Source organism: Hippopotamus amphibius, chromosome 1 (genome assembly GCF_030028045.1).
Source record: "Hippopotamus amphibius kiboko isolate mHipAmp2 chromosome 1, mHipAmp2.hap2, whole genome shotgun sequence".
Lineage (NCBI taxonomy): Eukaryota > Metazoa > Chordata > Mammalia > Artiodactyla > Hippopotamidae > Hippopotamus > Hippopotamus amphibius.
In genome coordinates, this window is record NC_080186.1 from 175,721,635 (window position 1) to 175,736,363 (window position 14,729).

A 14,729-nucleotide genomic window follows, 5' to 3' on the forward strand; every position below is an offset into this window, starting at 1 on the left:
AACAAACAGGTGCAATGAGTTCCGGAATTGGTAACACTCATTCCATTAAAATACCACATAACCCACATTTAGTAGTGCTATTCTAGCAATTAACCCCAAATAAAAGGAAAAGGCAATCCACTGTAAAACAGAAGCAATAGTGCTTTCAGTGATAATTCTATTTACACATTTAAAAATCAGTCTAAATTTCAAAGAACATTAAAAAGTAACATCACCTACAAACAAGTAGTTATTGTTTATTATAATTTACGGAATATGGAATAGATATTATATTATATTATATTATTATTCAATTACTATCCTCTGTAGGCCTAAATAGTTAAGAAAAAATGGATTCTCTCTTACCATTTTTACCCCCAATCTGCAAGCTTACGAATCTTTTCTTCTCACAATACGCTTCTTTACATTTCAATCAAAAATAAAAATAAAATATTATTACATTATTTTTCATGGCTTTATACTTTTTATGATTACATAGGGAATTACAAAAATAATACTGTATTTTAGAAAATTAAGTCCTTCATCACCATTTAGTCACACCCTATTCAAAAATATAGTTTGTTTTTATTTAAGATTATTATGTGATTAATTAATCACTGAAAATATTAAAAGTATAATTACCACACAACATACAACTATCCTAATACCTGGACCATACAAACCAAATTGAAACCACTATCGGTTAACCTTTCTTTCTTATATTGATAATGCATAGCATTCTTTAAACATACACATTCTCCATAAACTACAAATTTAACAGAAAAACTTTGTACACTTCTAACTAATAGTACCAATATACATATTCACAAATAAATTAGAAGTTTAGCAGTGCATAATCTGCAGAAATTCCCATACAGAAAGGCCTCTAAAAAGAAACAGAAATATTACATACACTTAAGATGGCTTCTAAATGCGATTAAGCTAACAGAAAAAGGAAGCTGCTACATAAACTGTTGGTTATTTAGGCTTAAATAAGTCTACACTAACCATCACTTCACCTGTATAGTAATCTTCATTATTTTTAACACCAAAATATTCTAATATTCCAATTATTTTAATTATTTTATTAATAATAAAATATTCTGTTTATTTTATTCACTTAACTTTCATGGTTTCAACAATATTTTCTTTGTTTCCCCAAAAGGCTCATAAGATACACAGAAAGAGTAGAATTTCTTAAATTTCTTAAAAGATGGTCAGAGAAACTCTAACCTGGCAACTTAATGAATAAAAGAAATTTTAGAAATTACTTAATGTGTATACCCACATTTAAAAGGCTTATACTATTATCCACAACCTTTCTCAAAAGTGAATAGTATGATAAAGTGTTCATAATATTATGGAATCACCAAAACTCACAGAGCTAAATAACCTTGAAAAGAATGTGAAAATGGAGGCATCTATAAACCAGAGCAAAATACACAGGGAACACATAAACCCTGACTTTTTAACAAGACATAAACCAAGAAGGCAGAGGGTTCAGTACAAACAATGAAGAGACGTTGTTCTAACTCTTAGAAGGCAATACCATGACAAACTATAATTTTAGAAACAACCACTGCTGCTATTATCAAATTATTCTTCAGAACTACAAAATTATTCTTTAGAACTACATAGTTCAGGCAACATCAAAAAGTCAAACACTCACTTGAGAAACAATTATTTAACATATGCATGGTCTCAAATAGCATATTTAATATCATTGCCATAGTTAGAGACCTTCCAAGAATATTAATTTATGACAGATTTTTAAAAAAAGGTTATCTGACTTTCTGTGATGAAGTATCAGCTGATAAAGAAATTCCAAGGAATAAATGACTGCAAATTTTCCCCCAATATGGCCTACATAAACCATCTGACGTGAAGGAAATAATTTAAGATAAAGAAGCATTATTTGGAATCACAGATCTTCAAAAAAAATTTCCCTATAAATTTCAAAACATGTCCTATGCATTTTCATGAAGTCTCAACAATTCAACTAAACTTTTTTTCAAGTAAATAAAAAAAAAAACAATTAATTCTAATAATTATAACCTATGCTTCCCTAGAAAGTGATTATTTTTAGGCAGCTGTATTGTTCAGTCAGTTAAATAACTACCTGCATGTGTCCTTTGTTCATCATTTTCAATCATTTAAAGAATTACTCATGACTGATTTTTTTTCCTTCTATTTCTAAACCTCTAAAATTTACCTAACCATAGGATGATACAAATGATATTAATTAAAACAAATAAATTTTTGAAATTACATGGCTATGTTTATCTGTCAGAAGTGGAATAAACTCAACATGTAATAATACAATAATTTTATATAATATTAATATATCAAACTTTAAACATACAATCACAGAAGTTAAAAAGCTATAGGAAATACTGGAGATTATGTACTGCAACTTCACATCTCATGACAGAAAACAGTCTATTATTCTCATTAAAGAATTTACCATTTCAACCATTCACCAAGGACCTACAATTGTCAATCATTCTGCTCAGTTTCAAGGATAAAAAGATGATCCTCATTGCCCTCAAAGAGTTCAAATTTTAGTGGAGGAGAGAGACATAAGCAAATATAAATATGATATGATAAAAGAAAAATGAAGGCACATTTAAAATTATTTCAGGTAAAGAAGAAGCTTTTTCTGGAATGAAACAAACAGATACCAGCAAATGTGCTGCAAAAGAGGAGACATTTAGCTGGGGGCTGAAAAAAGAAGGAATACATTGAGAAAGAAAGACATTCCAGAAAGAATACAGATATATGAAAATACTAAGATCTATTCAGAGAACATTAAGTTTAGTGCCACTAAAAAGTGGGTCAAGTAGAAAGAGAAAAAAATGTGGACCTTATACTAAATGACAAGCCTCTAAGAGGAGTGGAGGGAAGAAGGAAGTGAGAGACATACACACACAAAAAAAGCCCAATTCAAAAAAAAGTGACAATGAAGACTGGCAGAAGAGAATGAAGTCAAGAGATCTCTTAAGAGACATAACTGACAGACCTTTCAAATTATCCTAAAAAAGTCAAAATTAAAGATGACTAACATTTTCAGCTTGAATGGGTGAGCCACTAATGGAACAAGGTAATCCAGAAGAACAAACAAGTCTTTTGGAGGAGAGAAAAATCATTGGAAAAATAAGGGGAAAGAAGATAGGGAGTGAAATTCTGGGTACACAGAACTTCTGATTCTAGTAGGGACACACATGCATGACTAGATTTTAAGAATGAAGGCAGGAGATAAAGAATTGGAAGTTACCTTTATATAGATGGTAATTTCGTCCTTTCCTTCCTCCCTCCTGTTACAAAAATCCAGAATCATAAAAATGAAAGCCACATACTAAAAACAGGAGGAGGAAGTGAAAGAGAGCTGGATTCCTTACTTCTGTGTAGCCATATCAATCCTACAATTGTCTACTTCAGGACTCCTTGTTTATTCTTCCTCACATAACATCCCCTTACTTGTTTAAGCTATTGCCGTCATGATTTTTGTTACTGGCAGTCAAATTTATTCCTACCCAATGCAGTGGTCATCATGTTTTTGCCTTTGTTCCTCTTCTCTTGTCACTCTCTACACTCTCCTATGGGAGACCTCACCCATTCCCTTAGCTTTTAAAACCGCCTATGTGCGGATGACTCCCAAATCTAGATCTTCACTTTACTCAATAAATGCTGAGTGAATATTACAAAACAAGATCATTCAATCCACTAAATTTTTGCTATCAGAGAAAGTGATATTCTAATCCAATGGAAGGCTATAAATAATATGGAGTCAGCCCTCATACGCATACTCAGTAAAGCTGTACAGTCCTACTGCATATATATAACAGAGTCTGAACAAATCAGAGAGAAAAGAGGGATAAGGTCAGGGAAGTTAGATAAAGAGACTTACAGTAGAATCAAAAACTAAATAAACTGTATATTTCACAGATATCTCAGTGAATAATTCTAAGTAATCTATTTTAATTTGTTTTTTACTGTGGCAAAATATGCATAATAGAAGATTTATCATTTTAACTATTTTTAAGTGTACAGTTCAGTGGCATCAGATACAATCACGTTGTTGTACAACCACCATCACTACCCACCCACAGAAGTTCCTCACCATCCCAGACTGACACTCTATACCCACTAAACAATATTCACCCGCTCCCCTCCCCCTTAGCCCCTGGCAACCACCATTCTGCACTGCCTTTATGAATCTGACTACTCTGGGTACCTCAAAAAGTGGAATAACACAGTATCTGTCCTTTTGTGACTAGCTTACTTCATTTAGCATAACGTTCTCAAGGTTCATCTATATTGCAGCATGTGTCAGAATTTCCTTGCTTTTTAGAGCTAAGTAATATTCCCTTTTATTCATATAACCACACTGTGTATCATTCACAGCTGTTTCTACCTTTTGGCTACTGCAAATCACACTGCTATGAACATGGGTGTACAACTATCTGTTTAAGCCCCTGCTTTCAATTATTTTATGTATATAATTAGAAGTGGAATTGCTGGATCAAAGGATAATTGTATGTTTCATTTTTTGAGGAACAGTCATACTGTTTTCCTCAGTGGCTGCAGCAATCCACATTCCCACCAGCAATGCATAAAGACTCCAATTTCTCCACATTCACACCAACACTCATTATTTACTAGTTTGGGGTTTGTTTTCCCCTTGTTTAATAATAGTCACCCTAATGGGTGTGAAATGGTACATCTTTGTGGTTTTGACTTACATTTTCCTAATAGTGATATTCAGCATCTTTTCATGTGCTTATTGGCCATTTGTACATCTATCTTCTTTACAGAAATGTCTATTAAAGACCTGTGCCCACTTTAAAGTTGGACTGTTTGTATTTTCGTTGTTGAATTTTAGGAGTTCTTTATATATTCTGAATATTGATTAAATATATCTATTTTTAAAGAGAACAATAGTAAGCAAGTTGCTACTTAAATGAAATTTACAATACCATAAAAGAATTATAGGTTAAATTACTATGAATGCCCCACTTATGATTAATAAGAGCAGTCTGAAAATACAATCCCTTCAAGAATCAATTCCAAAATCAAATTATTTTTAAGTCATCAGAAAAACACTCTTGTTTTTCTACAAAGTTCACATGAGTACTCAAAAATGTTTTTAAAATTCATGATTGATGAAAACACTAACAAGTAACTAAAATTCATGATTCACATGAAATACTCAAAAATACACACACTGGTCAGAGTTTCTGAGCCACCACAACACACACCTTCAGGCAATAACAGTCATATTTCAATTTACGTAAATACTATGCCCTGGAGCACAGGGAAGCACCCTTTTACAGACTACCTTGTAAATGGTGGTCCCTGGAGTTGTGTGGCACAGCATCCCTTTGGCATTCAAATGCTAAAAGATGTATGTTTCATTTTATTATTACTATCCCTGACATAATTTTTAAAGTTAAAAAAAGTAAAGAATATAATAATAAAAGTAAGTGCACCATGGTATTCAATTCAATGACTCCCTAAACTCTAACTTATTCATTCTTATCCAATTAAAGTATTCAATCCTACTTTTCCAAATGATAGTTTTACTACTTAAGTAGATAGATCTCTTATCTTTAACTCCCCAGCATCCAATCTTCCTTCTTCTGGTAACACCTCAATTTCCCATTAGACAACCAACTCTCCCCATTCTTAGTCCCTGAACTTCAGGTAGTGCCTGAGATGAGCTCAAGGTGTAAGTCTGGACAATCAAATTCACAATGATTAAATCATTAGACACAAAATAAGACAGTAAGATTCAGTCCTAGAACTTTTGCTGAAATTTTTAGTTAAGAGATACTTTTAAAATCGCTAAGCTAGGCTGTTGGTAAGCACCTCTGTCATCTCATAAGAAGGGCCAATCAGAGAACAAAGCTTACACATACACAAAAATGCAGAGCATAAAGACAAATTCAAGAATGTCTCTGATAATAGTATTGCAACGTCTTACAGATAAGTCTTTTCCCTTAATTTACAGACATGAGTCAATAAACTCCTTTTCTTTTTCCACTTAGCTTCTTAAGGCTTTCTGTCACTTGCAAGTCCTAACTAACATGTATGGTTTCACATTTAATTGGCTGTATCCCCTTATCATTTAAATCTCAGTTGTCAGTGATGATTTTGATAAGTACTGGAGGCCCGTCTGTATAAGACTTAAACATGCATATAGGAAGTTTATAATGATAAAAACATTATTATAAAATGTCAACTTATTGTCTTCACAATGACTACTCATTTGGAGAGTATGCTCTTAGGAAAAAAAAAAGAATGCAAAATTGATAATGTATTAAGAAATGTACAACTCTACCAAGTAGAATGTAAACACGTGCTTAAAAAAGACACATGAAAATATTCCATTTTATTAAATCTGGGGAAACAAAATATCCCTACTTGGTAAGAAACTGTACATATAAAATCATTACAGTTAGTAGAATGGCAGTGAACAGAAAAAATGGAGCTGAGAGAAATGTTAACATAAAGTAAATGCAACATAAAATAGGAAATTTTCTCTGTAGTTTTTTCCAATGGCACAAAATATCAATTTTCACTCAGATTTAGAGTTTATATAAAAATATACCTGTATTAATTTCCTATAGCCACTGTAACTACTACACACTTGTGGCTTAAAATAACAAAAATTTATTTCCTCACAGTTCTGAAGGCCAGAAATTTGAAATTAGTTTCAACAGGCTGAACCAAGGAGGTTCTATAGGACAATCCTATACCAGGTCTTCATGGCTGCCAGCATTCCTTGGCTTATGGCTGTATCTCTCCAATCTTCGGCTGTGTAGCCACTCTGCCTTCTCTTCTTTTGTGTACATAAATCGTTCCTCTGACTCTCTTTTACAAGAACATTTGTGACTGCACTTAGGGGCCACTCAGATAACCCAGAATAATCTCCCGAGCTCAAGATCCTTAATGTAATCATACCTACAAAGTCTTCAGTATAAGCCAACACTTACAGATTCCAAGGATTATGATATGGATATCTATTATGGGGCCATTTTTCAGCCTAGCACCATGTCAGAAGTCATTTCAATAACTATAATACCAACAAAAAGGCTAAGAATCTGGAAACTATATGAGCCCTATGTAATCAAATTAAATATTTTTACAATGTTCTCTACTTATATTACTACCAACACAAAAAGCTCCAAAAATGTCATATTTCAAATAAAAAGGGAAGACTAGTAAGAAAATATCTACTAAGCATAGTCTTAAGAAGTGATTATTTTAACTAAATTTAACATACTATTCTTTGAAACTACAGAGTTATTATCATGACAATCCATTTTATTACAAATTTAAAAATTAATATAAGACTTTACCTCCAGATCCTAACTGCTTGTAGAATCTGTACTCCAAATGTAGCTGTGGTGCTCTGGATTTCATGGGCTCCTAATTTAAAAGGAAAAAAAAAAAAGCAATAACAAAAATTATTTAAGTTATTAAAATATCACTAGGCCCCAATTCCAAATGCTATAAATCTTGGTGGCAACTTTCATATGATGTAATACTCTATTAGGCATCTTTGTCTCCCTAAGGTTAAATCCAGATAATAATCAACTTTAAGTGCAATGTAAAATAAATTAATGCATAAATGTATACAAGGTTAAGTGGCTATTAGATCAAGCATTAGGGATATCAGGATTTTCGATTCTGAAGAAAAGTATACTGTGAACAGTCAAGAGAATCAGTATGGCGGAGTAGGAGAACGCGCGCTCACTCCCTCCTGCAAGAGCACCAGAATTACAACTAATTGCTGAACAATCATCAACAGAAAGACACTGGAACTCACCAAAAAAACCACCCCACATCCAGAGACAAAGGAGAAGCCACAATGAGACAGTAGGAGGGGCGCAATTGCATTAAAATCAAATCCCATAAATGCTGGGTGGGTGCCTCACAAGCTGGAGAACAGTTATACTGCAGAAGTCCTGAGGGTTCTGAGCTGCATGTCAGGCTTCCTAACCTGGCGGTCCAGCAATGGGAGAAGGAATCCCCAGAGAATCAGACTTTGAAAGCCAGCGGGATTTGATTGCAGGACCTCCACAGGATTGGGGGAAATGGAGACTCCACTTTTGCAGGGCACACAAAAAAGTGTGCTCACCAGGACCCAGGGGGAAGGAGCAGTGACCCCATAGGAGACTGAACCAGACCTATCTGCTGGTGTTGGAGGGTTGCCTGCAGAGGTGGGAGGCAGCTGTAGCTCACCAAGGAGACGAGGGCACTGGCAGCAGGGGTTCTGGGAAGTGCTCACTGGCATGAGCCCTCCCAGAGTCCCCATTAGCCCCACCAAAGAGCTTGTAAGCTCCAGTGCTGGGTAGCATCAGGCCAAACAACCAGCAAGGTGGGAACACAGCCCCACTCACTGGCAGGCAAGCAGATTAAAGTTTCACTGAGCTCCGCCCACCCAGCCCAACCCACCATCAGTCCCTCCCATCAGGAAGCACCCACCAGCCTCCTAGACAGCTTCCTCCACAAGAGGGCAGACAGCAGTATCGAGCAGTATCAGCAGTATCTCATCTTGTGAAACTGAAAACCACAGCCACAGAAAGAGAAAATGAAAAGGCAAAAGACTTTGTACCAGATGAAGGGACAAGATAAAATGCCAGAAAAACAACTAAATGAAGAGGAGACAGGTACCCTTCCAGAAAAAGAATTCAGAATAATGATGGTGAAGATGATCCAGGACTTTGAAAAAAAAAAGTATACTGTGAACATTCATGATTAGGGGAATGGTGGCCTTGATTCTATTTCTCCTGTTCCCAGGAGTTCACCGCTAAACTATATATTTCTGATATTAAGGTTCTAGGTTAAAGTGAAATTACAAAAAAGTAAGAAAGACCAAAAATGGAGATAGGAAAATTCTGATAGTAGCAACAATATATTTTTTTAAATTTTTAACTGAAGTACAGCTTACAATAAAACACAATTCCTAAGTGTGAGGCCCATGAGCTTTGTAAACTGTACATATCCCTGCAACCACCAACTCAAAAGACCTTTAGAGCATTTCCATCACCCTTCTCTCAGAGATAATCACTTTTGGACTTCTATCACCTCTGGATTTGTTTTGTCTCTTGCTGGATTCCACACAAATGACATTATACAATACATGTTTTATATGTATGTGTCTGGCTTTTTTCACTCGACATAATGTTTTTGAGATTTGCACACACACACACACACATACACACAGAGAACATAAACAGAAGCAAAATAGATTTAAGAGATAAGAAATTAAAAATGTGTAAAAATATTTGCACGAAACAAAACTATAACAGAGTAATAACACAGGACAATTGAACAAGATCCAACAGGAAAGTATAACAAGCTAACAAAATTTAAACAAAACCAATGAAACTTCAAGAGGTACAAAAAAACTACAATAACCAAAATTTAAAACTAATCTACCAGCACATTAACACAACAGAAAAGAGAATTTGGAAACTGGGATATAGATAGAAAAATGTCTAAAGAATGAGAAAATTTTATAGAATGCATCTATATAAATTATAAAAAATACATTACGAAGGAAGAAAAATAGAAAATACAGAAAAAAGATTAGAGATCTGGACAATATAATGAGAAGGTCTAATATGCATTTGGTAAGTGTCTCGAGAAAAGTGAGCAGAGGCAACAACTGAAGAAATAAATGCAAGAACTGATGAAAGACAAACCAGAGGTTCAAGAGGAATGAGAATCCCAAACAGAATAACTAAAAAGAAATTTATATCAAGACATACCATAATTAAAGAACCAATGACAAAGACTTCAGATAAGGAATGTTTAAAATCCCAGTGGAACGATTATAATCATAAAGATTATTATAAGAGAAAACAATCAGCTTAGTTCTTGAGAGGCAGGATGGTAGGGTAGTTAAAAGCACAGGCACTGAAACTAAATTGTACTGGGTTTGAATCCTAAATTCACTACTTTCTAGCTGTGTAGACTTTGGCCAGTTACTTAATCTTTTTGTACTTTTCAGCTCCCTCATATACAAAAGAGGGATAAAATGTTCTTTCTCATTTTATTTATATATACATATATATGACTTAAAATAGCTCCTTCCATAGTGGAATTCTTCAGTTAACTATATAAAAGTATATAAACATAAGATATAATAAAAGATGCCACTTAGGTAATCACAAGTAAAATTAAATACGTAACTTATTCAATCACTAATATTCCCTAGGTAAAAACAGAAATATAGATCTAACTTAGCTCAATCAGTTCAACTTGATTTCAATACTTTACTAACAGTAAAATTTTATTGTGCCACCATATAACAAAAGTCACCTCACCATAGGATTATTTATGAACGATAGGTTATTATACAAGTACAAACAACAAGATATGAGGGTGGTGGCTGAGGTCAAATTAACAAATTACTCTGAAACAAACTATCAATACAGACTAGGGTAACATTAAATAAATGTGAAAACCTCTGTAGGAGATAACAGAGCTGAAAGTAGTCACTGAAGTTTGCTCTCCGAACACCAATGTCATCAAATAATGCCTTTATTTGTACCAAAGTACAAAAATAAGATAGCACTGAAGGTATACAAACATAACATTTTCAAGCGGTTACTTTTAAGGCAGGTTCTGAGCAAAATGATGTTATCTTCTATAAACAGAGACAATAGATACAAACAGATAACAAACATATAAGATACAAAAAATATATATAAGGAGATTTTATATATATATATATAATACATATGTACATATATATACACACACACCCATGCTTAGTAAACTAAGTACCAAACCATGGTCCAACAGTTTATGTGAAAAATTTTCTGCCCTGCTAATATATTTTTTGGATGAATCTGAGGCAAGCATGACTCTCTACCATGCTTCAACATCAAAATACCACATATAGATCCAAAAATATTCCCAGTTCCTCCAAAGAATAGCAAATAACCACAATTATTTTAAGTAGTGCTGATCACTGTGCTTTAAAAAGGGACAAATCAGAGCAAAGAAAGAATGTGTGCCCCCGCCTCCCCAGAAGAAGAAAGTGATATGGCATGAAGGTAAACTAAAAAAAGTGACTTACGTATGTATACATAAGAAGGCTAAAAGATGATATAATACGTGTTTACTGAGGCATCAAAGATGTCAATAGGTTAAACAAGTTCCAAATCTGAAAATAACAGGACTTAAGGGTTACCAGTTAATGACTGAAATGGACAAGTAAAGGTCAGCCTACAGTGGCTCCTATTTTGACACAACAGTTTATTTGCCCTAACATTATCAGTTAAATATCATTCACATGCTCCCATGAGTGGAGCTACTTACTCACTACAGGCCATCAATAGCACAGAATATGGGTGTTGCCACACTTCCATCCTTGTGTGCCACCCCAACTCCCAACACTATACAACATCCAGATCCTAGACCACTGGTTTAGAACATAGGAAAAGAAAGAAATCTAAAGGAAGAAAGTCAGCAGTGCCCATTCCCTGCATCCTGGGCCTCCCTATTGTGAATCACACAAACTAATCTCCCTTGTCTGGATTTCACACTCAGGAGGGAATCTTATAATTTTAACTTAGCATTCTACGTAGATCAGCCTACAGAAAGAAAATATATTATTTATACTGATGTGGGCATTCTGGACCCATAATAGTAAAATACCTCACTATAAGTTAGAAATTAACTCTTCCTATATATTTACACCTCTGAGAGCTTCCGTGATTGCATGAAATGATTAATACTCTGAATCCACTTCTGTTTAACAGTGACAATCTTAATGAGACAACCTAACCAGATTTTCTATCATAAAGTCAAGGACCAGAACTTAAACCTAGGTGAAGTCATGCTAGGTAAATGCCATACCCACTCACATGTCAGCCAGCCAGTCTCTCCTGGTAGTACCACAACCCTACTGTGCATTTTTATTTCCCAGTAAAAATATAAACATTTGTTACAGTGAAACTTGGTTTGCACTCACAAAGATCCTTAAAATTAAGTAGCACATCAACTCGATTGGTGATGACTTAAAGAGGTGGGATAGGGAGGGTGGGAAGGAGTCACAGGAGGGAGGAGATATGGGGATATATGTACAAATACAGCTGATTCACTTTGTTGTACAGTAGAAACTGGCACAACAGTGTAAGGCAATTATACTCCAATAAACACCTTTAAAAAAAATTAAGTAGCACAGTTTTCTATCTCATCCCAAAAGTTTTGTTTTGTTTTATTTTGTTTTTTTTTTAATTTCCACCACTTGCCTCTTCCTCCAATAGTCTCTCCTTCTATATTACGGTCACATTACCCTAATTAAGAGTGGTTACATTGGCAGAGACAAGATTTGAGACTGGCAGCCAGGCTGGGAAAACCAAGCCATGCTCAACCTCAGGGAAACCTGGCTCGGAAACCAGATAGAAAAGTTGTGCCAGCAGAAAGTTATGTCTTATAAAAAATCCCAGATCCCAAGTATTCAAAAAAAGAGCTGCCATATAGCTGTCATACCAGGCACATGTAGTTCTTTAAAATAGTCCCATGGGAGTTTGCTTGCCTGGCTATCCTCCACCCACATCAAGCATTTCTGAAAAGGAGATTTTGGAAGGTACCTGGAAATACATTTTCAAATAATGTAATCCTGAATACTAAGGACACTTTTCTCCAAATGTTTGGATCAGGAAGAAAAATCTTGCATTCTAACTTTTATTTAACTAAAAATGCCAATACGCCAGCTTCCTTAAATTCAAAATAGTGCCAAATTTTAAAAATTCAATTCTATAATGCTGCCAAAGTAAAGGGATTAAGTTTTTGTAACACAGAAAGACAAAGATATCATATATACATTATCATACACCTGAGGGGCATGATGATGCTAGGAGATTAATAACAAAAGATCAGTTATGCTTACCACTTTCCCAATAAACCCTCAAGTTATAAATGATATGAAAAAAAAAGTAGTGAAAATGCAACTTAATCATTAAATAACAAGAAAATAAAGAAAAATAAGAAATGTGAACTTACCAGTTTAATTGCCACATATTCATTTGTGTATAAATTTTTCCCTTGAAAAAGAAAGAAAAATGTCAGATTCTATCAGCAATGAATTTTTAAAGATATATGATGTAAAACTGTACTCCTGTACTCCGGGGGGGGGGGAGGAAGCACATAACACATTTAAATGAAACATAGGTTTTTGCTTCCAACTATTTAGCAGAAATCTCAATAACAAAGAAATATTTAAATTTATAATCAACTCAATAAATTTAGTATTTCACTAGGATTCAGAGTAGAAAGTAATACTAATAAATACTTTAGCCCATTTATTAAAAAAATTGAAAAATTCTTATTTTGTTGGAATACTGTATACAATTTAGAAAGTAATCAATTGGCAAACACATGCTAAACTAAATTTCAAAACCAGAACCGTATATAGAAACAGGAGTACAAAATTCCTTTCTCAATCACCACCTCATTTTAAATCTTTCATTATTATGGGATGTTATCTTAATAGGGCTCATATGTAATCTATCAAATAGATCAAATATATAGAAAAAATCTAGAATACATTTAGAATAAAATAAAAATCTTAAAGTATTATTCAATAAATTGGCTCCGACAAACTAGTTAATTACTTTGAGGGGAAGAAGGGTTATTAGCAACTCACCTTATAATCAAATTAAATTTCAGATATTTTAAGAGTTAGATATAAGCCATAAAACAAGAAAAAATTTTTCTCAGGCCAGGATATAGAAGTCTTTTTGAGCATTAAAAATAAATGGAAAAAGAGTAAAAGATCAGAAAATTTTATACAGACAGCATAAAATATTTTAAACTTTTGTAAATCAAAAAAAATCTATTATATACAAAGAACAGGTAAAAGACAAATCAGAATAAAGATTTAATATAATTAATATGTAAAGAATTTAAATGAATTACAGTAATCACTAGCACCAGCAAGTTGAAAATAATCTAGAAAATTCCAAGGGGTCAACATCTGTAGTTCAAGTAAAATACTACAGAGAATTAAGTATATGAACATAATCTGATACAGAAATTAATGTGCTTCTTTACAAGTACAGTTAAAAGAATAAAAAAAAGAACAATATTTGATTTCTGAATTTCCAGTATTCTTTCAATAAGCATGTACTATTTTTATAGGAAGAAAAACAGAACAATGATCATTGTTTTTAACTGTGATAGTAGCTGGCCCTGGTCACACTGGCTACTTAACACAGAATAGGTAATCATACAACTGTCACACACGTGATTTTTCCAACATAATACTCCTAACTTCATTTTATATACTAGCTAATGAATAGCAGCAAAACTTCTAAGCAAAATTTCAGTCTTGGATATGTTGTCACAGTAAGCAGTATTTTCACCATAAGAATCTTTGCCACAAGCAGTTTCGCAGCACAACTAATCGCCCTTAAGGCAATTTTGCCGGAAAAGATAAAACAACGAAAATAAAACAAAAAATGAACATTAAAAAGGACACAATGACACATGAAAAACTAGTAACAAAGTCTTTTAAAGATTTTACTCTGGGGGCTTCCCTCGTGGCGCAGTGGTTAAGAATCCACCTGCCAATGCAGGGGACACGGGTTCAATCCCTGCTCCAGGAAGATCCCATATGCCGCGGAGCAACTAAGCCTGTGCGCCACAACTATTGAGCCTGCGCTTTAGAGCCCGTGAGCCACAACTATTGAGCCCATGTGCTGCAACTACTGAGGCCCATGCAGCTA

The 14,729-nt window shown here is 34.0% G+C and overlaps 1 protein-coding gene across 15 annotated transcripts in view; it reads right to left on the reverse strand.

Moving 5' to 3' along the window:
• The window catches only part of CSNK1G3 (casein kinase 1 gamma 3), a 116,224-nt gene that overhangs the window by 57,452 nt on the left and 44,043 nt on the right, over positions 1-14,729 (reverse strand). For 8 of the 15 annotated variants that reach the window (XM_057736536.1, XM_057736517.1, XM_057736474.1 and 5 more), the window contains exons 3-4: positions 13,006-13,046; positions 7,341-7,410 (exon numbers count right to left, since the gene is read on the reverse strand). In XM_057736536.1, coding sequence (XP_057592519.1) covers positions 7,341-7,410; positions 13,006-13,046 — 111 coding nt within the window. Of the gene's footprint in view, positions 1-345; positions 400-7,340; positions 7,411-13,005; positions 13,047-14,729 lie in introns of all 15 variants that reach the window. The other 7 variants (XM_057736503.1, XM_057736489.1, XM_057736435.1 and 4 more) reach the window with 1 other exon arrangement.